The sequence below is a fragment of the Conger conger genome, chromosome 2 (assembly GCF_963514075.1).
Source record: "Conger conger chromosome 2, fConCon1.1, whole genome shotgun sequence".
In the NCBI taxonomy this organism is placed as follows: domain Eukaryota; kingdom Metazoa; phylum Chordata; class Actinopteri; order Anguilliformes; family Congridae; genus Conger; species Conger conger.
The window spans coordinates 74,258,275-74,286,244 of NC_083761.1; the positions used below are offsets into that span (position 1 = coordinate 74,258,275).

At 45.8% G+C, this 27,970-nt stretch overlaps 4 protein-coding genes across 6 annotated transcripts; 2 read left to right on the forward strand and 2 right to left on the reverse strand.

The window, feature by feature from the left end:
• Positions 1-859: 859 nt before the first annotated feature.
• Positions 860-3,806, forward strand: LOC133122601 (uncharacterized). 2 transcript variants are annotated; one of them, XM_061232653.1, is made up of 2 exons: positions 860-1,087; positions 1,849-3,806. In XM_061232653.1, the coding sequence occupies exon 2, from the start codon at positions 1,850-1,852 to the stop codon at positions 2,777-2,779; it is 930 nt and encodes a 309-aa protein (XP_061088637.1). In that variant the 5' UTR covers positions 860-1,087; position 1,849; the 3' UTR covers positions 2,780-3,806. The 2 variants fall into 2 exon arrangements, with proteins under 2 accessions (XP_061088637.1, XP_061088636.1); XM_061232652.1 differs by lacking the exon at positions 860-1,087 and adding an exon at positions 1,207-1,454.
• Positions 3,807-5,074: 1,268 nt separating this feature from the next.
• Positions 5,075-5,980, reverse strand: LOC133121319 (somatostatin receptor type 2). Its single transcript, XM_061230522.1, has one exon. The coding sequence runs from the start codon at positions 5,978-5,980 to the stop codon at positions 5,075-5,077; it is 906 nt and encodes a 301-aa protein (XP_061086506.1).
• A 4,756-nt stretch (positions 5,981-10,736) lies between these two features.
• LOC133121320 (proteinase-activated receptor 3-like) lies at positions 10,737-14,162 on the reverse strand. Its single transcript, XM_061230523.1, has 2 exons — positions 14,120-14,162; positions 10,737-11,644 (listed from the first exon to the last, which is right to left on the reverse strand). Exons 1-2 carry the CDS (start codon positions 14,160-14,162, stop codon positions 10,737-10,739), a joined length of 951 nt encoding a protein of 316 aa, XP_061086507.1.
• On the forward strand, positions 13,542-27,540 carry dlgap5 (discs, large (Drosophila) homolog-associated protein 5). 2 transcript variants are annotated; one of them, XM_061232234.1, is made up of 21 exons: positions 13,542-13,656; positions 14,999-15,237; positions 15,674-15,858; positions 16,923-16,982; positions 17,154-17,193; positions 17,609-17,698; positions 18,205-18,291; positions 18,478-18,555; positions 18,848-18,885; positions 19,027-19,280; positions 20,388-20,531; positions 21,277-21,365; positions 23,246-23,406; positions 23,729-23,827; positions 24,267-24,486; positions 24,650-24,765; positions 24,847-25,388; positions 25,615-25,672; positions 25,908-26,097; positions 26,916-26,962; positions 27,386-27,540. In XM_061232234.1, the coding sequence occupies exons 2-21, from the start codon at positions 15,000-15,002 to the stop codon at positions 27,491-27,493; spliced, it is 2,844 nt and encodes a 947-aa protein (XP_061088218.1). In that variant the 5' UTR covers positions 13,542-13,656; position 14,999; the 3' UTR covers positions 27,494-27,540. The 2 variants fall into 2 exon arrangements, with proteins under 2 accessions (XP_061088218.1, XP_061088217.1); XM_061232233.1 differs by having other exon boundaries at positions 24,650-25,388.
• The last annotated feature ends 430 nt before the right edge of the window (positions 27,541-27,970 follow it).

Below are 27,970 nucleotides of genomic sequence, written 5' to 3' on the forward strand. Positions count from 1 at the left end.
CTTTTATAATACAAAAACAGAACACAATTTCATCTCTTTAGGTAAGCCTAAAATAAATTGTACAATAAATTGGCTCAGGTCTGTGGACCCAATGTAGTACGGAGTTATTTTATCTTCCTTAATACAATGATAAGATTACAAGTAAATACTAATGAGAGCAGTGCAAGATAAATTACAACTGATTTCAAATGAGAGAAAGCCTTTTTCTCTTTTTTTTTTCTGGAAGAGCAAGAAAGCCAACAGGTTCAGGCAGGATTGATATGGAAGTGTAAGTTTGTGGTCCCAAGGGCAACCATCTTGCTCAGTAACATTCCAAAGGCACACCTCTTTGCACTTCCTGAGTAAGTGTGTACCTTCAACAACTAAGGCGTTCATAAAACTGCAGACCTGAGTTGTTTTTAGGGAAAGTGTCAGTCCATACAAAATCACACTTTTAACTACTGAGTGCAATTTTTTTTGTATTAATTACACAAGAGTGCTTCTGAATTGATATAACACTCTACTTGTATATATGGGTTAACATGACTCGTTCTTACTTTGTATACAATGGAGAAAATTGTATTGGGAAAAAGGCTATTGGAAGCTGAAAATAACTACTGAGATGTGGGGGGGGGGGAATACACTCAAATAAATAATAAATGATACATATGGACATGGGAACTAGACCATAATGTATGAGGATAAAGTAAAAGGAGCTTTTACCAAACCTAGGAGAAAATATTGCAGTGAGTAGTACGGAGTTATTTTGTTGTGTAGATTTTGTGCCAGATTTCAGCGCAGTGTTTTTCACGCGCTGAAAGCGTCGCCTCGTGCACGCAGAAATTAGTCACAAAAACAAATCCGTAATAATGCTGTTGATGTTACAGAATCGCAGATAGCTGTATGAGGTCTGTGCAGACCTCCTGTCGAATCTGGGCTGCTGTAGGCTGCCTGCGCTCTAGTCTCAATGCGCGTAACATGAAGGCAACTTTTGTGTCGAACTACTTTCGGTTTCAAAAGCAGAATTCTTATTTCAGTGCTGTCTGGGAGCCAGTACCTCCGTTTAAAGGCAAAAAACCTGGTACTTGTTTTCCACAATTGTAAGAAGGTGAGTTACGGTAAATAAATGGACCTACGCGAGAAAACCTATCGCTTGTCAACCAAGCAGACCTATTTTTCTCATATTTCTCACGTGAGTGTAACGTTACGCAGATAGTATACGGATGATTAGTCTCGGCTTCGCTTGCAATTCGGAGTCATTTTTCTTCGTCTTGGAATCTGCCTCAGAGTGTGAAACTTGCATTAATTCCGTTGCAGATGAAAAATATAAATAATGTGTATCTGACTTGAAAAACGTAGCTTTATGCGAACATTTCCGATCATGTTTGTAGTTCTTTTGAGGCCTGGAAATCATTGGGCAACATGAAGATTCGGTTTTTAGAAAACTACAAACTAAAAATATTTGCTCACAATATGTAAGTATCCATATGAGTATGTAATGGTTAACTAACACTTTTCGAGTTAATATTACAATGTGAAGTAAAAGAAGACATTCAAAACATATCTGATTACGAAAACAAAATGGCACAGATCTGGTTCAGTATGAGAATTGGCAGTTTCACACATGGAAACGTGGTGTAATCCTTTGAAAAACAATGCTATGATCTCAAACTGGAATCAAGATTCTCTGGTTGCGGTCTTCAATGGTTTCAAACCTGCCTAGTCTCGGTGATGAATTGGACTCGTATTACCACTCGAATAAACCCATTGCCTTCCTAAGTAAAATATTTCTCCCACAGTACATTATGTTCAGCTCGCATTTTGTAACAAAACCATCATAATTGTTCTTACAAAGGGCTTCTCTTCCAGGATGGCTTCCCTGAGTTGTGCTGTCCACCAAAAGCATGTCATCTGGGAAACGAAAGAGCTGGTGGCGTACCTGCATCCCTCCCCCTGGACCCCTGGAGCCACCATTGTGGCCCCGAAGGCCTCCTGCGGGGCCCAGAGCATCTTCCAGCTGGCTGAGCAGGACTTCCTGGGCCTGCTGCTGGGGGCGCGGGCGGTGGCGGCCCTCCTGCGGGAGCGGCTGGGGGTGCGCCGGTGTGCCCTGGTGCACAGGCCTCACCGCGATCAGCCGGCCCACGTACGGGTGCTGCCTCTGCACGGGCTCCGGCCCGACTGGAGGCCGCACCTGGCCCCGGAGGAGGACTTCCAGCCCCACGACCCGGGCTACTGCAGCTCCAAAAGCGGGCCCCGCTGGCCGGACGAGGAGCTGGAGCGGGTGAGGGCCAGGGTGCGGGCGCAGCTCCCCGACCCCGGCGCGCCCCCCAGCTACGTCTTCCTGGGGGAGCCCGGCCACGACGGCCTGTTCTCGCGCATCGTGCGGGGGCAGGAGCAGCAGTGGCGGCTGTGGGAGGACCGCGCTCACGTGGCGTTCCTCACCCCCTTCCCCGGCTCGCCCGGCCGGACTGTGGTGGTGCCGCGCCGGCCGCTGACCAGCGACATCTTCAGCCTGGAGGAGGGGGATTACCGGGCCCTGGCCCTGGCCAGCCGCCAGGTGGCTCAGCTGCTGCAGAAAGGCCTGGAGGCCTGGGCCGTGGCTCTCATCTTTGAAGGCTTTGAGATCGACTACGCCCACGCCAAGCTTATTCCCCTGCTCCCTCCTCCTGGTGACCAGCCCCCCATCTGTCATCCTCCTCAGTTCTACCCTGTTTACCCCGGGTATGTCAGTTCCTCCAACGGGCCTGCTGCCAGCCCAGAGAGCCTCGCAGAACTGCACGCCAGAATTACCCAGTCTTAGTTCTGGAGCGACTGAAACTAACGCGCTCTGCTGCTGACTGCTGCTACTTCTCGTATACAGGTTTACATTTTTGCCAAGAACCACAGGATGAAGGTGAATCCTTTCCACTGATAGAAAAAATTACAATAAAACGGTCTTGAATTTCCACATTTATGCACATAGTGTATATGTGTATGTATTATGTTACGCTGAAGGACAAGCAAAAACAACATTGCTCCTATATTGCAAGACAGGGGCCAAATGATGATGAAAGTGTTTTTGTGAATATTTCCCATTTGTTTAAGATAGTTATTATGAAGTTATTATATGAAGGTTACATTTTATTATTGGATGGGAAATACTGAATCCAGACTGTATGTAGATGGTGTTCTTATTATCAGCAGGCTTTTGGCTTTTCTCGTTCCCTCATTTAAATGCTTTAACGTGATGCTTCTTGCACCCGCACACCCTTATTTAGTGTAGCTAAATGTGTATAAATCACAGGAGACATTCTGAAAAATAATCAAAAGTCAAGTTAAATGTTTTCCTTAACTCTTTAATAGTACACAATCCAGCTCAAACAAACAAAAAATTATTGAATAACCATAGAATTGTACACTCTGCATCATGTTTAGCATTGTTAACATTGTTTAACTTTTTGACATTGTAGGAAATGTGTAATTGTCTGGAGGCAGATTGCCTTCTATGTGTTGCTGGGCAAGGGTTCACAAACCTGGTCCTGAGGAATTCCCCTGTCTTCTGGTTGTTTCTCTTGATTAAGTAAGGTTATGTTTAAGTTCCATAATTTTGCATTTAAAAAGTTGTTTGATCAAAATGTACCAGACAAGGACATTGACTGAATACACATTACATTTAATTTACTTTTATAAAATATGTTTACTATGCAGTATCCTATTTCAACACTGTATCTATACATTATGCACATACAAGTCTGCTTTCATACAATGGATGAAGCCGGTCGGTCTCTGTGGCATTGTGCAAACTGTATGGATTTGAATTCAATTAAACAGTTTATTTACAGAATTCATCTCCTGTAAAGTTTACCTCATCTGTCTCTGGTGTCAGTTTGGAAGCCTGTTGACCATTAATTAATCCCAAAGGGATTTGAATTTAATAGCTAATTAAGATATGTTTAGGCATTAATTGTGAAGCTCAGTATGTGGCATTGCCACATGTGTTTCTACAGGACAAACAAAGGAAAACTTGAGTCCTGAGCAGCAAGACGGGTAAACAAGTCCCAGAACAGCAATCAAAGCACAGGAATACATTTGTGTCATTAATTCCTTACTGACATTTTCCCTATTGATTTAAACCCTATCCAACTGTCATGCGATCGTTAGGTTGTAAAGATTTGAGGCTAAAACCTTTATTAGAAATACAGTACTGGGCAAAAGTCTTTAACTATCTGACTTAAAGTCTTAAACATGCTAGATTTTATAATTTTATAATTTATATCTTTTCTACTGACACTAATGCAGAATAAATGTACATCTCGGACCAAATTTATGAAAATGTAGGTCGTCTCAGACTTTTGCTCAGTACTTTATGCAAAAATATAAAATATAAACTATTCCCACTAAAATAACGTGCGGCATTTTGACGTGCTATTAAGCAAAACAATAACTGTACAGCTTATATATATATATGCGTGTGTGTGTAGATGCTACAATTTGGTTGGTTTTTAACTAAGCAATGCACAACCTAATGAAATAACCACTGGTAGATTGAAAGAGCTGCATTTAGGTTAATATATATATGACTGTCACTGTGTTTGGATATACAATCTCATTTTTGCTGACTAAAATAATTTAATTTTGCTGTTTGCAATTGCTAAATGTTAGCATGGCACACAACAGTCGGTATGACACACAGATGGTCCCGAAAAGAGGCCGCATTATTTAAAGGAAAACTCGCTAGCACAATAAATCGTAACGGACAAAGGGACTTAGATGTTAGTATAGCGTAATCTATGTCCCATTTTTACATTCAACATGCTTCTGATTTGTTTATTTTCAAACAATAAGTAACATTCAAACATTCAAACATTTCAATGATTCATAGGCTACTTTGCGTTTAGGTATTGATATGCTCCATACAGCCTACGATGAATATTGAGATATATAGGCATAGTTATATTGATTATCGCTCAACCAAACAAATGAAATGTTGGGTATTTTACCACCCAAAACATTTTTCTTGCAACTAAGGGCATCCAAACCATTTGCCCATCATTCAAATGTTATTTGTCAGATACGTGGATATGTGGATACAGATACGTGGATACAGCTCATGTGCTTACGTTTCTGGCTCTTTGGAAGGGCTTTGGCAGCAGCTGCAGGGGAGGTTGTCGAGGCATAGCGGCCGCTCCATCTTAGACACGTAGAGCAGGGGTTCGATGCTGGAGCTAAGGTCCATGAAGGAGAAGACAATCACGCTGATCTGACACTTGAATTCCAGGAAGCTGTAGTATGCTGTGAAGGGGAAAAGAGCCACTGGGGGCAGATAGTTAAAGACTATGATGGCCAGGGCAATGAGAACCGTTGTGAGGGCTTTCTTCTTCATCGGGTGGATTTTCTCTTTGCCCATGACCGACTTCCTCAGATTCCAGATGATAGAGAGGTTGCAGAAGACCATGATGGTGAAGGTAGCCAGGATCAGCCCGGTGAAGACATTGATGGTGCTGTCCTCCCCCACAATGCACTTGGTTAGGGCACAGGCCAGCATGAGCCCCCACACCAGTATGGCAACGGCCACCCTGATCTTGTTGTCCCTGATGCTGGTGAACACAATCGGGTGGACCACTGCCACATAGCGGTCAAGGCAAATGCAGGTGAGAAAAAGTGGGGTGGTGTCCTTCATCCCGTAGGCAAATCGCTGGAAGTACCATATGTTCCCGTCGTTGAGCACTAGACGGTTAACTAGCTCGATAGGGGTCATCAGGCAGAAGTATGTATCGATGATGGCCAAGTTAAAGATGAAGATGTCGGAGGTGGAGGAGTCGCTCTTCTTCCTGGCCACCTGCCACATCACCATGATGTTAGCAGGAACGCCCACTACAAGGTTGAAGACCTTGACCAGGTAGTAGAACACAAATGCATTGGGTCTCTCTTTGCACACATCAAACATGTACCAGGGCAGGTGACCGGACCCTGAAGAGGGGTGCTTGAGTGGTAGGCTGTAGTTGATGACAGACGTGTTCATTTTAGTTTTGGGTTTAATTAACCCAGCAGACTTGAGTTTTAATGTTGCCCCCTTTATGGGTCCTTACAATGGAAAGGGAAAATCAGACATGGTCAGGCCTCAACAGTGTAGTACAATGATCCTCACCACTTTAAATGTCTTCATGGCCAAATTATATCATTCTTATATTTCTAATGATAACAGTTAATAGTTTTTTTTTTTTTCCTTATGCATTACTAAATATTTCTAATTTGATGCATAATGGAAATTAATAACCTGTTTTGTAGCATTTGTCTAGCCTAGCAAAAGAGTATAGTGGCTCTGAAGGGTACTCTTTGTTTTCTGGAAACACTGCCTCAACTCTGCTGCTGCCTTGTGAATATGGGAAACTCACTGCTCCCCTGGATGCTTCCCAGGGCAGGGGTGGTTTTCCAAGAATGGAGGCAGTTTCCCAGGGCAGAGGGAACTCTCACAGGGAACACAGCACGAAGGCAACTCTCAGAAGAAGGAGCCCATTTTCCCAAGCTGAATAAGGCAGTGTCCCCAGAAGACAAGAAATGCCCTTTAGGGCTACCATATTACAGTCCCCAGAAGTCTTTCACACATAATTTGATTTGATCTATCCAGACCTAACACACTATAAGACATGAAAAATCATATGGATGCAGTAGAGTCTGAAAGAAATAATAGGAAACTTACCCGAGATACTTCCACAGTTTCTTCAAGTTCAGACAGCCGGTAGGTTACTGTATCCTAATATCCTGTGTCGCAAAGGCTTATGATACTGTGAGTATAGTGCCTGTTCTTGTAAATATATACAAATGTACTCAAGTGTGGTCCATAAAAGTTTTGGGCTGTAGCCAATGAGAAGGTCCATCGTGGGGCCAATGGATTGCGGTCCATATGATGGCACTTGTCAAAACTGTAGGATACATTGTCACCATTGGTTGATATTTGGTTGGGTAGGATTTGAAGGGGAGCATTATAACGGGGTTGGGTTGGAGGGGTGTCTTTGTGTTCTGTGACAATTAGATATACTGAAAACAGAGGAGGGACCAAAGGGAGGGGACAGAAAGGTACCCCCCTATTCCTATTACCACAATGTATTTTTTGTAAGTGATGCAATCGAAGAACTGAATCCCAGACAAACAAGTGACGCAACGCAGTACTGGGGCACTAGTGAAGGGGGACTATGTAACCTGGTGTAACTTCTTACATATGAAAGCTCAACATGCTACACAGCAGACTCGCACAATGGACAGTGCAAGGATTCTCTTCCATCAGTATGAAAAAAATCTAGTTATGTGAGATCAATATCTTTCTCCACAGATTTGAATTGATACATTTATGATGTTTTGATGTTCATTTCCATTCTTGGAAATATGCAAGTTGCAGTGTCGACAAAGTAGTCCTACATTATTTTGCCTTTACTTAGTAGACTCCACTGTCTACGACAGGGCTGCCCAACCCTGTTCCTGGAGATCTACCATCCTGTAGATTTGCTCTCAAACCTTACATAGAAAACTTCGCTCAACTGCTAGAGTTCTCATTGAGCTAATTAGTAGAATCAAGTTAGGGTTGCCAAATTAGGGTTGAACTGATCGCCGAAATGATGATAGATATCCAGTACAGTTGGGCTGCCGTAATCCAAAGCGATAAAAAAAGAAAAAGTAGACTAAAAAATTGGAAAATAGAATGCTGTGCTGCGATGCATTCTTGGTAATAGTTAACGGGGGTTGCTGACTAAAGAGGTTGGAGGACTGTAATATGACAGTGTGGTTATGCAGATCCGGCCAACATTTTGCACTCGGCCCGTTCATGGTCAGAGAACATTTTGTGATGTTCCTCTCGTGGCTTTAAGGCTGTTTTGTCAAGAGGGATGGCTGTACTTCTTTAGTTTCTGTGCCCCATTCCAACCCCTCTCAGTCACCAGTGCAGAGTGACCACGATGTGTGGCCTGACTACCCAGGAGTGAAGATGTTCTCCAGTCTGCTGCTGGATCCAAATTGCAAACTGGAGAACCTGCTGGAAGTGCAGACTGCGGGATGCTAGTGCTATAGACAGTAGTGCTTTGTGGGTCTCCTCTACCTGTCTCACTCTGCTCATGCCATTATTTATAAACCTGTTGGACATATCATTGTTTGGTGTCATTGATTGATAGCATCGTAGTGACTGGACCAAAAAGACAAACCCACATATTCCTGCCTGATCTTGTGGATTACTGTTTGTTTTTCAACAATATCATAATCTATGCTACATTTATGTTATTTCATTGGCTGCATGAAATATAGCAAAGGTTATTTCCACATCTATCCTCAGATGCAAACCGGTAATGCTTGCTATGCTCTCCCAATGACAAATCTACCACCCAGTGGACACTTTTCAAAACTACAACATGCACGACAAGACGAAAATACATTCAGTGATCACTTTATTAGGTAGACCTGTACACCAGCTTGTCAATGCAAATATTTAATCAGCCAATAATGTGGCAGCAACTAAATGCATACATGCATGCAGACTTGGTCAACAGGATCAGCTGAATAACCATGTATTACAACAGTGATATGTAGAAGAGCATCTCTGAACACACAACATGTCACACCTCTAAAAAGATAGGCTACAGCAGCAGAATACTTAATATGTCCAAAAAAAGAAGTCTAAAAAATACCAAATAAAGCGCTCACTGAGTGTACATGTCTAATTTATTACTTTTGCATCTTCTGCTTGCAAAAAAAAGAACAAAAAAACTCAAACAAATGCAGAACATGTGCTATGCCACTTGTATACAAATCTGAGTATGAATTACGAATATTGTTGTTAGGTTATTTTATTAGTTGTTTTATTTTACCTTTATTTTACCAGGAAGTCCCTTGAGACGTAACATCTATTTTTCAAGGGAGACCTGGCGAGGACATCAGCTTTACAGTCCCACCGAACTGCTGCTCACTGAATGTTTTTTTTGTTTTTTTCGGACCATTGTCTGCAAACTCTTGAGACTGCTGTACATGAAAATCCCAGATCAGCAGTTTCTGAGATACTCAAACCACCCTGTCTCTGGCACCAACAATTATTCCACGGTCAAGGTCACTTAGATCATATTTCGTCCCCATCCTTATGGCTGATGTAACATTAACTGAAGCTCCTGACCTGTATCTGCATGGCTTTATGCAAAAATGAAATAAAGAAAATATAAATATCAAATTGACACAAATAACCAGAGACAGGTCTGCGAATCTTGTGAGAATATCAAAGTGATTTGATTTTTTGTGTAGTGTGTGACCCCTCTGGCCATAGCCTGTGACTCTGCGTGTAGTGTGAGCATATTTAGCCTGGAAATACCAGCGATTTTTATAAGAAACGGTCATTCATGTGAGATGCTCTCCAATTTCAAAATCACTTTTACATGTTAATTTGGAGTAAATTGAGAAAAATAACCAAAACTCAAGTGTTGATCTTAACTCTTTAATTGTACACAGTCCCTTCATACAAACAAATCATTTAGGGTGTACCACAGAATACACTATGCTTTATGTTTAAAACAAGTTCTCCTTTTTTATTAAAACGCTTTATGACATTGGAGGAAATATTTAATCAGGGCAGATTGCCTGCTATGTGCTTTTGGGCAAGGGTTCACAAACCTGGTCCTGAGGAATTCCCATGAATTTGGGTTTTATTTCTCCCGATTAAGTAAGGTTTTGTTTTTAAGGGGTAGGTTGATTAATAGGCCTACATTGTTTTAAAAGGAAGTCAGTACTTGTCTGAGAATTGATCTGGACGATTGAAAACCCTTAAATGAATGTAGAATATTAATTATTTAAAACATGAATATCGCTTTCTGCTCATTTGACTTGCAATTATACACAGGGATTCTATAGGACCAACAAATGAGGACATAACAGCACAAGCGGCTATAACATGTACTGAAAGGAGCAATATCTATTTACCACACCAAAACATTGACTAAATACACATTATATATAGGCCTATTTTACTTTTATACATTCATATTTTTCCTAGGCAAAATTTTGTCCATTTTCAATCCACTCTTACATTTGTTGAAAAGGATCTAGATGCAGCTAATTGTAATGCGTTTCAATATTTTGTCAATTTAAACTTGAAATGCGTTACAAAGAGCTGCATTTAAGGTTAATTTATAGGGCACTGTCATTGTTTTTGCATAATGAGTTTTGGCGTTTGACTGAAATATTTGATTATTTGCTTGCTAATTGTTAGCATTGCGCACGGGAGTAAACTATTGTTATACAGTTTGCTGAAATGCGAACCTCACAGTAGGCTTTATGCAAAACTACGGCGCTAGCATGGTGAATTTAAATGTTAACGGACAAAACAGACTTACTCGTAAGCTACGTAGGTTAATGTTTGCCTTTTACATGTCGGCCTCAAAATGCGGTCGCTTAGTTAAATGCGGTCGCTTAGTTTACTTTGAATAAATAATTAACGCATATGCATATTACTTTTTAAATAATCAACCATTTTAATTTAATCTAATTGTTCATTATGGTACCTTGCGTTACTTTTTTGCCGAGATATATACCTGTAGTTATACCGATTATCCTCCCTTCCGTAATTAGTAATCAAACACATGAATGTTGGGTTAATTTATCTGAAAACATTTTTTCTTTCAAAAGTATACACACCATAGTCATTCAAATGTTATTGGTATTATTGTTTAATGAACGCACAATCGATTAATGGGAGGCTCTATTCTCATATGTAACCTAAATACAGGCCAGAAACAATACGGCACATGTGCTTACGTTTCTGGCTCTTTGGAAGGGCTTTGGCAGCAGCTGCAGGGGAGGTTGCTGAGGCATAGCGGCCGCTCCATTTTAGACACGTAGAGCAGGGGTTCGATGGTGCAACTGAGGTCCATGATGGAGTAGACAGTCACGCTGATCTGACAATAGAATTCCACAAAGCTGTAGTATGCTGTGAAGGGGAAAAGAGCCACTGGGGGCAGGTAGTTAAAGACTATGATGGCCAGGGTGATGATCACTGTTCTGAGGGCTTTCAACTTCATTGGGTGTATCTTCTCTTTGCCCATGACCGACTTCCTCAGACTCCAGACGATGGAGAGGTTGCAGAAGACCATGATGGTGAAGGCGGCCAGGATCAGCCCGGCGAAGAAATTGATGGTGCTTCCTGCCCCCAAAACAGACTTGCTGAGGGCGTAGGCCAGCATGAGCCCCCACACTAGCATGGAAACGGCCACCCTGATCTTGTTGTCCCTGATGCTGGTGAACACAATCGGGTGGACCACTGCCACATAGCGGTCAAGGCAAACGCAGGTGAGGAAAAGTGGGGTGGTGTCCTTCATCCCGTAGGCGAATCGCTGGAAGTACCATATGTTCCCGTCGTTGAGCACTAGACGGTTAACCAGCTCAATAGGGGTCATCAGGCAGAAGTATGTATCGATGATGGCCAAGTTAAAGATGAAGATATCGGAGGTGGAGGAGTCGCTCTTCTTCCTGGCCACCTGCCACATCACCATGATGTTAGCAGGAACGCCAAACGCCAGGTTGAAGACCTTGACCAGGTAACAGAACACATACCCACCGGTTACGTCTTTGCACGCCTCATACTGGTACCAGAGCGGGCTACCAGAGCCTGAAGAGTTGAGTGGTAGGCTGGAGTTCATTGTGGTTTTGGGCTTAACTGTCCCTACAAAGGAAAGGGAAAATCAGACATGGTCAGGCCTCAACAGTGTAGTACAATGGTCCTCAATACTCAAAATGTATTCATGGGCAAATTATATAATTTTTATATTTCTAATTTACTACAGCCTGGCACAATATTATCGTATGGAGGCGTTAAAGGGTAATCTTTGTTTTCTGGAAACATTGCCTCCACTCAGGGAAAACTGCCTCAACTCAGGGAAAACTGCTGCCGCCCTGTGAATATGGGCAACTCGCTGCTCCCCTGGATGCTTCCCAGGGCAGGGGTGGTTTTCCCCGAATGGAGGCAGTTTCCCAGGGCAGAGGGAACTCTCACAGGGAACTGCTTTCACCGCATGAAGGCAACTCCAGAAGAAGGAGCCCATTTTCCCAGGCTGAATAAGGCAGTGTCCCCAGAAGACAAAAAATAAAAAAGATTAAAAAAAACATAAAACATGGAAAATCATGTGCTTTAAGTAAATAATAAGAGACTTACCTGAGAGACGGCAATGGCTCCACAGTTTCTTCAAGTTCAGACAGCCAGTTGGTTACTGTATCCTAATGTCCTGTGTCGTGAAGGCTTATGATACTGTGAGTATAGTGCCTGTTCTTGTAAATATATACAAATGTACTCAAGTGTGGTCCATAAACAGTTTTGGGCTGTAGCCAATGAGAAGGTCCATCGTGGGGCCAATGGATTGCTGTCCATATGATGGCACTTGTCAAAACTGTAGGATACATTGTCACCATTGGTTGATATTTGTGGTTGGGTAGGATTTGAAGGGGAGCATTATAACGGGGTTGGGTTGGAGGGGTGTGTTTGTGTTATGTGACAATTAGATATGCTGAAAACAGAGGAGGGACCAAAGGGAGGGGACAGAAAGGTACCCCCCTATTCCTATTACCACAATGTATTTTTTGTAAGTGATGCAATCGAAGAACTGAATCCCAGACAAACAAGTGACGCAACGCAGTACATGGGCAGAAGTGAAGTGGACTATGTAACATGCTGTAAGTTCTTACATCTGAAAGCTCAATATGCTACACAGCAGACTCGCACAATGGACAGTGCAAGGATTCTCTTCCATCAGTATGAAAAAATCAAGTTATGTGAGATCAATATCTTTCTCCACAGATTTTAATTGATACATTGATGTTTTGACTTTCATTTCCATTCTTGGCAATATGGAAGTTGCAGCTTTCACAAAGTAGGCCCACATTACTTTGCCTTTACTTCGTAGACTCCACTGTCTCCACTGGAGAATGATAGTTGTAGAAACCCCCCTTCCACCGGTCTGCAATTTGCTGACTACAAAGGTTGCAGGACTATAATATGACAGTGTCGCTGTACAGATCCGGCCAATGTTTTGCTCATGCAAGGTCAGAGAACTGTAGCTTAGTCTATATGCCAGCCTTCTGGCACAGCTGCCCTCGATATATTTATATATATATATATATATATATATATATATATATATATATATATATATATATATCATTTTTATTTTTACTACAACATATGCAATAAAATCTCTTTGTTGACTCATTTGTATACACTAATGCATTCTTCAAAATGCATTTAGATATGTGTTCATTATAGAAAATGGGGACAGTGCATTTAAGCAACAAAATAGATTATTAAACAATCTTGCTATAAACATACTTTCACGATATTTTCTTGTAGGCTATGTTAAATATTGTTGATAGTATATGATAGATACTATTTGTTGTGCACATCGAGATACTGTACATAAGACACGTAAGCCCTGTGCAACTTTGTATCTGAGGAATTTCATTGGCCCATTATTGAATAATTTCACTGGCCAATTGCGCTCCCCGTACAACGTCACCACTGAAAATCGAGCAAAGACCAATGAATACACAGCAGGAAGGTTTTCAAAACGACACCCGCCATTATGCTGCATAACTAGCATATTTCAGTTAGACTTAACCAGCTTTTTAGCCGACCAATTTACTATATAAATATATATTACTCAGCGAGCGTGCTAATTATCACAGGTAAGTTCACGTTATTTTTCAAAACGAATGTCAAATTATGATCTCGCCTAATAAATTCTACAGACTATGCAACTGACGTTAGTGTTAGTCTAATGACGTTTAAGTTATTTCTCAGCAAGATCAGCTAACTAAATTAGCGACTTGGTAGCTAGCTGGTTAGACTAAGTTAACTGGAATTTGGTACGTTAAAGAAGCAAAGCTTTTAACGTTACCGGTTCGTTTTCATCTTTCAGCCGGCCGTATACTAGTTGGCCAACGTCAATGTTACTTTATTCACCGGGCTTTCGCAACGTTAATTAGAGAGGTAGCTAACAGTCTACCCGCAACCATAGGAAGTTAGATTTTTGAACATACAACTGTTTGTGAAGTGAAGTTTGCTAGCACATCCTGGTATAGTTAGCTACGCGGATAGTTAATTTACAATCGGCGGGTAACAATGTAACGTAATTAACGTTAAAGATACTTCTCCGGCCCGTTCGACACAAGTCGCGTTTCTTCTCCGCCATCATAATAAACAAGTGTGGACGGGTATCTTGGGACAGGTTTAGCTAACACGCTAGCTAGCTAATGCTTATGTTTATAATAGCTAGATATCACAAGTTATTCTAACACAGACTAGCCAATTTAGCCAAGTCTTCATTGTTGCTTAGAGTTAACGATGGCTAAATAATGCTAAGCTACTACTAGCTAGCTGGTGTGGAAAAGGCACTATTGGAAAACTAGACAGGGGATTATTTCTGCTATGGTAATAAAAATGATAAACGTTACTTTGCTATTTCCCTGTAGCCACAGCAGTGTGCTCAAGACAAAATGAGTCGAATGGCTTTGTCTCCTACGTTAAAGAGACGATAAGTAATTCTGGACTTCTAACGGTCAAGAGAGGAATTGCAGCAATAAACACGCTCAAACCACAACACTGTTTATGCCACCCCTTCTCTGAACGCGCTGACGTTGAAACACCACTGGCTGTGTCAATTAGAATCAATGTTCAATGAGCTTGAATTATTGTATTGCTGTACGGTATTTTGGTACAGATTACCGGCCCCTCAACTGCATATTTTGAAACCCAAATTTAAGGACTATAAACACAGGAACAGGGCGAGTCAACATGTCAGTGATAGGAAGGGATTTACAATGGTAACAATTTTTTTAACACAAAAATCTTACCTAGTGTATCTTTAAACCTAGCTAGATTATCAAGCTAACATTGGCCGCTAAATTTCATTGCTAATGCTTTGTTGATTAGTTGGGACACAAAGTTTTAGGAACATTTCATAAACTAACCCCAATCCCTTGGCTGTGTCCTAAGTGCGGTGTAAAATGTGAGTGCTTTTGATCCTAGGATGGAGACGCGTTTCTCTCACCTCTACAAACGGGACAGCAGTGTCTCCATGCTGCGGGTGAAGATGGCCAGGCGGCGCTCCCAGTCCCAGAAGGAGAACCGGGACCGCGCGGTGAACCGGCACCGTCGCCTGGACCAGCTACCCGAGCTGGAGGCATCCGCCCTGGAGGAGTCTGTGATCCAGCCACCAACGGCGGTCAGTGAGGGGATGGCTCCCGGGCAAAAGCAAGTAAAAAGCGGTGAGCTCACTCTTTCCGTGTTAAGTTGTTTTTGCCATCTCTCTCCCTCACATTATATGCACATATCTTCAGACCCTAACTTCTCTTGACTTGAGTTTTTTTCCCCATTATAACTTCTGAGAGTAAACCGTACTGACTAATACAATCAGGACTCCAGCTCTGGCCGTATTTTTATTTACAGTCTTTCGGTGGGTAATTTTGCACAACTTTCCATTCTTCACTGTTGCCGGAAACCAAAAAGGCAATGCATATGGTAATCAGTGACAAGGGGCACCGACATTGCGCGGGCCCCAGCCTGGAGAAAGTTGAGTGTTCCCTCTGTGGCCACATTCACTTCTGTCCACAGAGGTCCAGCAGGCTTTCAGCTTATCTATGCCTCTAGCTGGCTCTGCACACTATCCTTGGGGCTTATTTTCTGTTTCTCCCCCTCTTGCAGAACGCAGCGCAGCAGTGGAGGAGAGGATGAAGATGCTGGCACGGTACAAGGAAGCAAAGGATCTGCAGAAGGAGAAAGAGAGGAGAGAAAGGGAGAAGAAGGGTGGGATCTTCAAGGTGGGCTTGTATAAGCCCCGGACCCTCAACATTCTGCAACAGATCTCTTCCGCACCAATCAGGGCCAAGGTAAGAGAGAAGGCTGAGCCGATTGGTTGGCTGTCAGGGGTGGGAGGTGGTGTTGGTGAGGACCAGGCTGGCCAGACTTGGAGCTCTCATTCTGTTTAAGAATGCCTCTGCCTGACCCATACTGACTGCTCAGATGGCGTTTCCTGTGGCCATCTGAACTGTGAAGGACCGTGTTGTATGTTGACTTTACATGCTTTCTTGCAAATTCTTGGCTGTCACTATTGGTAGCCCCCTGGCTGGTTTCTACACTTTACTGGGAATTGTTGGGTCTGGCAATGCTTCAGTCTACACCGATTCAGATTGTAAGGTGTCGTTGGTACTGAAATCAGATGCATTTTTTAAATTAACATTCAGGGCTGTGCTCATTCAGTGACTTGAAATGAAACCGCAATATTTGTGCTATCGGTGGCAATGTTTTTGCAGCTCCATGCTCTCTTTTGATTGGATATGGATTTGCGTTCAGGAAGATTGTCAAATCTGAGCACTTGTATATAAATATGAATGCAAATGTTGTTTTTAAGCTTGGTTAATGTATTTTCTTTGAGTTATCTTTTGTCATGGCAAACTGCGATGTTACAGATGTGTGGCATGGCTGACTAAAATGATTGAGGTTCACTGAAATGGGGGCGTCACACAATTGGATGAAGTAGTGGAGACAGTGATCTTATGGGTGTAAAGTGTAAAAGTGAGTAAAGTGACTCGGTGTATTCTGAGTAGAGGACACAGTGGTGTTATGAGTATGTAAAGGGACTCCCTGTGATTGGTCCTGAGTAATGGATAGCAGGTGACATTGGCTCAGGAGGTAAGAGCGGTCGTCAGAGGGTTGCCAGTTCAATTCCGCCCTGGGTGTGTCAAAGTGTCCCTGAGCAAGGCACCTAACCCCTAATTGCTCCTGACAAGCTGGTTCATGCCTGGTGTGTGACTGTGTGTGTTAATGGTATGTTAATGGTGTGCTAATGTTAATGGGTGCATGAGAATAATAAATTGTACAGTGCTTTGGATAAAGGCGCTATATAAATGCAGCGGCCTTTTGGGTCTGTGTAAAGTGACTGCTTGTCCCTCAGGCCCCGGAGCCTGCCCCCTCCAGCAGAGTCACGCGCTCCATGAAGCAGCAGGTCCGAAAGGTGAGACCGCCATTTTCCTTTCGTCTTACCTGCATGCTGGTTTGAAAGCGTGGCGGACAATTAGCAGATGTGTTATTGAGCATATTCTGTTGCGTGACTTTCATAATATTGCGGTTATATGTATGAGTGTCGCTCCGTGTGACGCGTGTTCCGTGTTCTCATCCTCTTCAGCCTGTCGCTCCCAGAGGGACTGCTGCGGTGTCCAGGAAAGGTAGGTCTGCTTTCTGTCTCATACTTATATTCAGTCACTTCCTCTGATTTCAGGTTTGTCATTTTTCCCTTTTAGTGTGTGAAATGTACCCGGTAATAGACAGATTGATATAGATGGATACTTTATTCATCCCCTGGGGGAAATTGGGTAATCTATCCAACATGAAAGCACACATCAGCTACATAGAATAAAATGAATTCAAATGCCGGCCCGGCACAAAACGTTGTTCAAAATTGCAGTTGCTAATCGCAGCAGGTATGAACGAGCGGCTAAACCGTTCACTATATGAGGATATATGATTCATCAGGACCGAGTGGTGCAGACTGTTCTGCATAATGACTGGTCTAATACAAGTTCATGTTCATAGAATAGTAGTATTGTACTTTTGGCTTATTTCTGTTTGATTCTCCCGCAGTGGAGCCCGCTGTGGTCAGAGCACCGGTGGGCCGAGCCGTCGGGAAACCTGCGGCCACAGCCACGTCCGCCCGAGGGAGAGCTGCTCCAGGTAGAATCCCCGTACAGAACTGCAGAACCCTGGACATGCACCCAGCTACAGGGCCTGCAGAACCCTGTACGTGCACCCGGCTCCAGGGCCCTGCAGAACCCTGTACGTGCACCCGGCTACAGGGCCCTGCAGAACCCTGTACGTGCACCCAGCTACAGGGCCTGCAGAACCCTGCATGTGCACCCAGCTACAGGACCCTGCAGAACCCTGTACGTGCACCCAGCTACAGGGCCTGCAGAACCCTGGACATGCACCCGGCTAGAGAGCTCCTTACTGATATACTGTTCATGGCTGCAGCATTTGCTGTGTGTAGCACATTTTTCACGTTATACTTTGCAGTTTCTTTTTCCAGGTTTTTTGTTGTTGTTGTTGTTGTTGTTGTCTGCTTATTGCTTTAATGTGCTGGTGCTTTAGAGATTGGTTCTATCTTTTGATGTTTCTAAAAAGGCACAGTTAGACTCTGTAGGCCACAGGCCTGTGTTAATCATTGTCTCTGTGTGTCGCAGTGGAGGCAGTGGTCCGTCCCGCATCGACCAGAGCGGCCACTCGGTCTCAGGCCGCGTCCCTGGTGGGCGCTCGTAAACCTGCCCCAGGTAGAGCACAGAGGCCAGGCGTCCGCACACCACCTGCCTGCTACACCATACGGCCCACAACAAACGGCTGATTTAACGTTATCTGTACCCACTGACATCTGTTTTGTGGGGAAAAAGTTATGACATGATGGTAGTTCTCTGAAGTTGTGAGGACTTGCCATTTTGTTTCTTTCCTTCTTTCCACAGACGCCAATGTGTCTAAAACCAGAGCTACCAACAAGCTGGCTGCAGCGCCACCTATTGGCAGGGGCAAGCCTGCACAAGGTAATGAAAACACAGCTGAGGTCTTACAGACTAAGGCTTCTTGACACACGCCAATTTGTCTCTCTTGCCCATTAACATCAGGTAAATACTGTTTGTGTGTGTGTGTGTGTGTGTGTGTGTGTGTGTGTGTGTGTGTGTGTGTGTGTGTGTGTGTGTGTGTGTGTGTGTGTGTGTGTGTGTGTGTGTGTGTGTGTGGGGTAATGGCTGGTCAGCAGGTGGAGGTGGATGTTCCCTGTGTACGAAGCCTGCACTGCTCCGGTTCGGTTATGTGATTTTTATTCTCTCTTCACAGGCCGGGGTGCGACAAGAACACAGTCCAGAGTGCAGAAGGTGAGATGTGTTCTGATGTACAGATGGGACTCAAAATAGGCCTCATCTGTGTATAGTGGATCAGACCTGGCAAGAATTTTTGCAGATGTTTCTTGAATATCATGACTGATTTTACCATGACTGATTTGCTCATGTCTGTAGTCCGAGGAGGCTGCTGAAGTGGAGGAGATGGACACAGGATCTGCTGAACCCCAGGCTGAGGCGGAGCAACCACGGGAGGAGGAGCAGGAGGTGCAGGAGGAGGAGGAGGAGGAGGAGAAGACCGAGAGGGAGAAGGTGCCTGATGTGCCTTCTTTCGCCCCTCAGGACTTTGTGTTCCAGGCCCCGTCTGGCCTCAAGTCCTTCCAGTCCGTCCCCCTCACCCCTCGCTCAGCGGACGCCTTCCTCACTCCCAGGTGTGTGTCTGTGTCTGTGTCTGTGTCTGTGTCTGTGTCTGTGTCTGTGTCTGTGTCTGTGTCTGTGTGCACGGCCCACACAGGTGTTATCTCTACTGTGGGCTTGTTCTTGGGTTCCCTGTTGGACTAAAACCATTCAATAAAGCCGCACTGTCTCCCTTTGAGTTTGAATCTGCTGCCACCCTGTTCTCCCTGGTGCATTACATTACATTATTATTATTATTTAGCGACGTACAGTTGATTAGACTAAGCAGGAGACAGTCCTCCCCTGGAGCAATGCAGGGTTAAGGGCCTGCTCAAGGACCCAACGGCTGTGCGGATCTTATTGTGGCTACACTGGGATTCGAACCCCCAACCTTGCCTGTCCCAGTCATTTATCTTAACCACTACGCTACAGGGCCGTGTTGCGTTTCCCCTCTGTCCTTTCAGTTTCATGGGCATGGTATGGGTACCCTCGCATTGCCAAAGCATACACTGACGCCACACATAAGCAATGTAAAATTGAGCTACAATAAGAAATCAATCTACATCCACAACACTTGCAATTGGTAATATGAACTATAATAGATCTTTATTTTTCTTTTCGGTGTCATTGTTACTCACTGTCGCTCAGTTTGTGGCAAAACATTGTGCTGCCAAATCCACACATGACCGCCTCTCTCCCACAAGGACGGGCGGCCTCTGTGTCGGAGAGCATCTCGCATTGTGGACACATTTTTATTTTGGGGAAGTACAGTGACCTTGCCTCACTTTTATTTCTCACATTTCATGAGGAAATGACGTCCTGTCTCCCTCTTCTCCTTTTTTCATTTCCCTCTGCGGCGCTGCATGGCTGTTATTTGGCTGACCCTCTTATCCAAAGCAATTTACGGTTGATTGTGTGTAGTTTATTGCAGCTACGCTGTGGCTTGCCTTGAGCCACCAACCTTCCCGGTCCCGGTCAGGCACCTTATCCGCAAGGCTGTAGACTGCCCGCTGCTGTTCAGGTGTTGCTTAGAAGGCTCTGAGTTCCCCCACTGCAGCTGTTACTTGTGTAGTAGTACAGGTCTGCATTCCATTTCTGCATTGTAGTCGATCCTCACGGTCACTGTTTTAAATCTTCCTCAGTTACAGCGACGTCCCTCTGGCCCTGTCCTTCTCTCCCCTGGCCCACCGGGCCCCTGTGGGGCCCCCTCGCCCGTCGCCCCCTCCTCAGGCTCCAGTGCCTCTCAGTGGCCCCCAGGAGCCCCAGCACGATGTCCTGTACTTCAGGTGAGAGATCACACGGGGCCAGTCGCGCATTTTATTTTCAGCGCAGGATAATGTTGATGTCGATGCTCTTATCCAGAGTGGCTAAGACACTTTAACATCTTTTGCGTCCATTTATGCTGCTGGTTATTTACTGACGCAGTTCAGATTTTAGTTCTGTGTTCAAGGGTATAAACACGCTGCCCCACCTGGGAATCGAACTTTTGGGAATTCTGTCTATTGGGTTTGCAAGGTTAAATAACAGCATAGACTCCCCTCCCCACTCTCTGATACAGAATAATAATAAAGAAAAGTATGGACTTGACAGTTTGTCACAGAGAATATGACTGTATCGACACTCACAGTGCATTTTGTGGTTGTTTCACGTTTTAGGGAGCAGAGTAGTGTTCGGCCAATAAGATGCTGTTCTGTCAGACAGCTTTGTGAGTGGCTGTAGGTTGGTTTCTGAGATGCAGTTCTGTCAGACAGGGCTTTGTCAGTGGCTGTAGACTGGTCTCTGAGATGCAGTTCTGTCCGACAGGGCTTTGTGAGTGAATGCTTGTCTGTAGACTGGTCTCTGAGATGCAGTTCTGTCACACAGGGCTTTGTGAGTGAATGCTTGGCTGTAGATCGGTCTCTGAGATGCAGTTCTGTCAGACAGGGCTTTGTGAGTGAATGAGTGGCTGTAGATCGGTCTCTGAGATGCAGTTCTGTCAGACAGGGCTTTGTGAGTGCATGCTTGGCTGTAGACTGGTCTCTGTGCCCCCAGGTCTGTGCTGGTCAGTGAGACTGCCCGGCTGAGCGCTCTGTGTGAGGAGTGGGAGCGACGCACTGAGGACCCCTCCGTCCCCGAGGAGAGTGAGTGTCCCCAGCCCACCGCCCAGCAACCAGCAACACCAGCACGGATCTATTTTACATACAGTGGACCTGTGGGGGATGTCTCATTTGGGGGTTTCCTTCAGCGCTCATTAAATGGTTCAAATGCGTGCTGTAGGATTTCCATTGGCACTGACGAGTGATGGATTAATTTGGATGTTCTGGCAAGTCATTGTCTGATTTAAATGGGCAGTTCTCCCAGAAATGAAATGAGGTACCCTTACCCAGAGCGGTGTCCGTCTGTCCAGGTAGTTTTGCTGAAATGTGACTAGTTTTCTGGATATAGGCTGCAGCTCAATCTGATAAAGGACCTCCATCCTCACATGACCTCAAAGCACCGAACATTTACATTTGAACGATTTAACCGTAAAGCCTCTCTCTGCCAACATAATTCCCGGTTACTCAAGAACCTCCACAGAGCTTGATTTGTTTGGTTTCATCTGGAATGACTGCTTGTACTGCTAGAATGGCAAAAGTGCAATATCCGCACAAAAAGACTGGCATAGGACTAGGATGACACTTGAGTCCTGGGGAGGTGACATTGAGCAAGGCGACCGTTCAATGTAGTTTCAATGTAGCATATTGCTAGCAACTTACTTTATTAAGCACATACATTTGGAAGTTCATGGTTGAGATATTAATGGGTGTAACTTGTCGTATAGAACCCAGTTTACATCACACAGCCGACTTGAGGCGAGACTGGATGGTTTCAGAACGCTTTTTTGAAGAAAGTCTTAGCGGTGTGTTCTTTCCAGTTTTAGAGCGTCTGCTAGCATTTCCGAAACTGACCATGAGAAGTCTTGTCTCAAGTAGACTGGCTGTTGTAGACTGGTTTTAGAACATAGGGCTACGTAATGGATACAACATTATCTTAACCAATCAGGAAGCACTTCACTAGAAGAACAGCCAGTAGTGCCATGTCGGTGTCAAACAAAGATAGAGTGAGGGCGGCCTGTAGCATAGTGGTTAAGGTACATGACTGGGACACGCAAGGTTGGTGGTCCCTGGTGTAGCCGCAATAAGATCCGCACAGTCATTGGGCCCTTGAGCAAGGCCCTTAACCTTGGATTGCTCCAGGGGAGGATTGTCTAATTGTCTAATCAACTGTATGTCGCTCAGGATAAGAGTGTCTGCCAAATGCCATTAATGTAATGTAATAGAGTTTTTTTTTAGCTGATGTTAAGTTGCAAAGAGAAAAGTTGTACCAAACAATAAATATAGACAATATAACGTTAATATTAGCTAGCTAAGCAAAATACACACACAAAGGTCACAAGACGAAGCATGGCTCTTTGACTTTTGGACTACCAATTTTTTTACTCTGATTTCAATTTGGACGTTCATCCTGTCTCGTCTGAAGTTGGCTGTTTGATGTAGACTGAGCTAAACAAAACATGAAACTCGTTTAGGATTACAGGCCTTATTTTCTGCATAAATAAAACCCTGTGTGAAAAATGCATAGGAAATCTGAAGAAGGAACCCATGGCGCAGACATGCTAACTCACTTCGGGGTATTATGAGTGCAACACTATGGCATGGCTTGGTTGAAACTTTGTGTGTTCCTCGGTAGATGTAGTAGTTCTAGATGAAACCATGAACAAATTAAGCTCTGAGGCTGTTCTTGGGTACACACATTTTTGCCGTTTTGAGGCCAGATGAAGATGGATCAGTGAGGTACGTGTTATCATCTTGAACTGCAGCCCATATCTAGAAGGTTTCACCGAAATGTGAAGAGTTATCTGGATGGACATAAGACTCCCAATGAATTGGTTATAAATTAATTTAATGGTGAACATGCCCCCCTTTTTGAAATGTATTGAGCAGAACTGCAGCGCGCTCTCCCTCGCTGTCTCCCCCTGCAGGCCAGGACAGGGTGCGCACGGCGGTGGGCCAGGCCAGGCTGCTGATGAAGGAGCGGTTCGGCCAGTTCCAGGGCCTGGTGGACGACTGCGACCTGGGCAGGGGTGAGAAGGTCACCACCTGCACCGACCTGCAGGGCTTCTGGGACATGGTGTTCTACCAGGTGAGTGTGTGGGTGTGGGTGAGTGTGTGGCTGTGTGCTTCTCTCTTTCTCTCCATGGTGTACCTCCAGATGAGTGTGTGAGTGTGTGCTTCTCTCTCTCCAAGGTGTACTTCCAGGTGAGTCTCTATCTGTCTCTCTCTCTCTCTCTCTCTCTCCATGGTGTATGGCCATGTTTGCCAGGTATTTATGATGCCCTGTGTGTTTGTAATGTGGTCTATTTGAGCGTGTGTACTGGCGTAAGCTGCTTTCCAGTCGTCCATGTGAGTCGCTGCCTCACTGCCTCTCTGTCCTCTCCCTCCCCCGCCCTCCCACGGTCTCTCAGGTGGAGGATGTGATCAGGAAGTTCGACGTTCTCAGAGAGGCGGAGTCTAAAGGCTGGCAGGAGGAGCGCAAGTCTCCTCCCCGCCCAAAAAAGACCAAGGTGAGTGTGATGAGCTGTGCTGCGACTCCTACGTAAAGCCTCAGTCTTGGTGTGTCCTCCCCCCCCCTCTCTCTCTCTTATTCGCACTGAAACTCTGTTTGTATTGGCCCAATGGATGTTGGTAGAGTTGGGTTAAGTGCTCCAGTATGCTGCTCCTGCAGTAACTTGTGAGTGCGTGTATGTGTATATATATATTTATATGTATGTGTGTGTGTGTGTGTGTGTGTGTGTGTGTGTGTGTGTGTGTGTGTGTGTGTAATGTGTAATGTGTAATGTGTATGTGTATATGTATATGTATGTGTATGTGTGTATATGTATATGTATATATATATATATGTGTGTGTGTGTGTGTGTGTGTGTGTGTATGTGTATGTAATGTGTATATGTATATGTATGTGTGTGTGTATGTACGTGACGCGTTTCTCTGGCGCTCTCTCAGAAGCCGCCCGGAGCCGCGGTGGTCAGGAAGCCCGGCGGAGGGGGCGGGGCCAGCGCTGCCGCGCGGAGTCGTCTGGCCGCTGTGAAAGCCGCCATGAAGGCCCGGCGTGCGGAGGCGGAGCCACCCGCCGCAGCCCCGCCCACGCCCACCCCTGACCCCGCCCAGACCGTGGTCTTCCACGGAGGCTTCTTCCGCGTGGAGAGCCCCGCCCGCACCCCCGGTACGCCCTCCTCATCGCCTCCTCTTCCTCTGGTTCTTCAGTGTGCTGTCTCCCTCTGCAGCCCCTCTAGCGTTGTGTAAGGTGCTTAACTCTGGAGGTTTGCCTGATCTCTCTCTCTCTCTCTCTCTCTCTCTCTCTCTCTCCCTGTCCCCCTCTCTCTCAGGCGCCTCGAGGAGATCCCCTCGTAGGAGTGCCGTGCCCTCCCTCCATGGCTCTCCCTGCCCCGGCTCACAGTTAACCACCCCAAGGAGGACCCGCCCCTCTGCGTTCGCTCACCCATCCCCTCTCCCCACACTCTCTCTCCGCACCCCCACCGCCTGCACGCCTCACCCCAAAACCCAGGGCCAGTCCCCTCCTCAGTCCCCTCTCCCCCCGCTCTCTCTCAACGACCCCACTGCCAGCACCCCTCCTCCTGAACCCGCTCTCCACGCTGGCGCCCCCTCTGGCCGGTCCGAGTATGACGCTGAGCCGACCGGAACCCACAGCGAACCTCCAGAAGCAGCCAGCAGCCAATCGCAAGCCGTCGATCGTTGCGCAGAAACCGGCAGCCAGTCCGAGCTTGCCCCAGATGCGGCGGAACGCACAGCCAGCCAATCGGAAGATGTCACCGAAATGGACAGCTGTGTAACTCCCTTCCCATCTCTCCAGGCTCCGACGTCAGAGGCTATGTGCCAGAACAGCAGTCTCTCCCCCTGCCAGACAGCAGACCAGCGCCCTGCTGAAGCCCATGGGTTAAGCTTCAGTCTCTCCCCCTGTCAGACAGCAGACCAGCGCCCCGCTGAAGCCCATGGGTTAAGCTTCAGCCTCTCCCCCTGCCCGTCTGGTAGTGCCCCTCCCGCCGTGTCGGCGAGCCTTCCTGCCCCTCTCGGCTTCCTGACACCGGCGGCCTGCAGCACAGACAGGTAGGCCCGGGTCTGCGGCCTGCTCGTGGGGATTTCTGCTGCTGCCTGTGATTAATTGGCACAATTCTTCAGCCAGGAGCTGAAACTAATTGCTGAAAGTCAGCGGGTTGAGTCAGCGGGTTGAGTCAGCGGGTTGAGTCAGCGGGAGAAACGCATTGCAGGACTGTTGGAGCCCTGGACTGGACTCCTCTGGGTGTGGTCTCACTCGCTCTCCTCTCCTCTACAGCCCAACTGGTTCTTCTGAGGCCTGCCTTGCTGGAACTCCAGACATCTCCTACACTGAGGTGAGTGAGTGAGCTGGCAGCTTTGTGATCCCCTTCCATCTCTCTCTCCCTCTCCCTCCCTCCCTCCCTCCCTCTCTCCCTCTCTCTACTCTCACGGCAGCTACTGTGGGGCAAATGATTGCTATAGTAACATGCCAACAGTTTATATAGAGCTTATTGCATAGTAATTAGTAATGGAAGAGTAACGTGTAGAGTGACTCTTGCGTGTGGGTTGTACCGTTGCTCTTGATGTCAGAACACTCCGGGTTTGGACTTTGAGCGTTACCTGCGGCCCACCTTGCGGCGCAGCCCCTCGCCCCAGCCGCCTGCGGTCGCCATGGAAACGACGTCGTTGTTGGCCACGCCCACGTCCTCTGACGTGCACATGGACAGTCCTGGGCCTGAGCCGGAGCAGCTGTCTGAAGGAGATTCTCTGGGGAACACAGGTATCTGACACACTCCTGTAGTTCACGCACGCACGCACACACACACACACACACACACACACACACACACCTGTACTTCACACTCACTCGCTCTCTCTCTCACACAAACACACACACACACACCTGTACTACACACTCACCCTCTCTCTCACACACACACGTACACGCACCTGTACTTAACACACACACACGCGCACACACACACACCTGTAATACACACTCACTCACTCTCTCTTCACACACACACACACACACACACACACACACACACACACACCCACCTGTACTACACACACACACACACCTGTACTTCACGCACGCACGCGCACACACACCTACAGTAAGAGCAGTCGGAGGGTTGCCGGTTCGATCCCCCGCCCGGGCTGTGTCGAAGTGTCCCTGAGCAAGACACCGAACCCCCAAACGCTCCTGACGAGCTGGTCGGGGCCTTGCATGGCTGCCAATCACCGTCGGTGTGTGATTGTGTGTATGAATGGGTGAATGAGAAGCATCAGTTGTACAGCGCTTTGGATAAAGGCGCTATATCAATGCCAACCATTTACCATTTACTTCACACTCACTCTCTCTCACGCACAGACACACACACACACACACACACACACACACACACACACACACACACACACACACACACACACACCTGTGCTTCTGCCATGTGGACACGACTGCTGTTGAATAATGGATGGAAATCTGCTGTGCAATCTGGGGCCTGCATAAATACACAGGCACACCGGGTCAATACTGGTGTAGTGTTGGTCTGCTGAGGCTGAAGAGTTCTCTCTCCTCCTCTTCCTCAGCCCCGCTGGCAGCCCTGGGGCAGGCGTTCCCCCCGCAGACACAGCAGGTCAGTCTCGCAGGCTTTGCCCAGGTCTCCTCCTAAAATACAGCACATGCTGCTTGTATATACTTATTTTTTATTATTATTATTATTTTTATATTAATTTAAATTTACTGTTTTTATTGCCCTCCAGTCGAATGATCCCTTCTTTCCTTTCTTCCTTTGGACTGTGTCTGTCTGTCTGGTGTGTGTGCCTGTGTGTGCCTGTGTGTGCCTGTGTGTGCCTGTCTGTGCCTGTCTGTCTGTGTCTGTCTGTGTCTGTCTGTGTCTGTCTGTGTCTGTGTCTGTCTGTGTCTGTCTGTGTCTGTCTGTGTCTGTCTGTGTCTGTCTGTGTCTGTCTGTGTCTGTCTGTGCCCGTGTGTGCCTGTCTGTGTCTGTCTGTCTGTCTGTCTGTCTGTGCCTGTCTGTGTCTGTGTGTGCCTGTCTCAGCTGGAAGAAGAAGAGCTGCTGCTCTTTACCCCTGAGCTGCGGGACAAAGTGCGGCAGTCAGTGTGTGGGAGAGACCTCATGACCTTCACCCCTCCCTGCGGCCGCTGACAATGCCTGAACACACACTCTCTCACTCACACACACACACACACACTCTCACTCTCACTCACACACACACTCTCACTCACACACACACACACACACACGCAAATACACACACACACATACACACACGCAAATTAACACACACACATACACACACATGCAAATACACACACACACACATACGCAAATTCACACACACATACACACACACACACACACATGCAAATACACACACACACACACACACGCAAATACACACACACACACATTCAGATAGTAGAAGATATATAACGCTCAATATATAATAACTGGCACAACGCCCACACTTTCCTTGTATTTGAAAGCTACATTTTAATTTTTTAATTTTTTATATACCATAAATACGCCTGGCCTCTGTCGTTTGTGGAGATGGTCGGTGTAATTGATTTTGACGTGTACCAGTTTCTGCACATTGCTCAGGTATTTGCATAGAGATGAGGA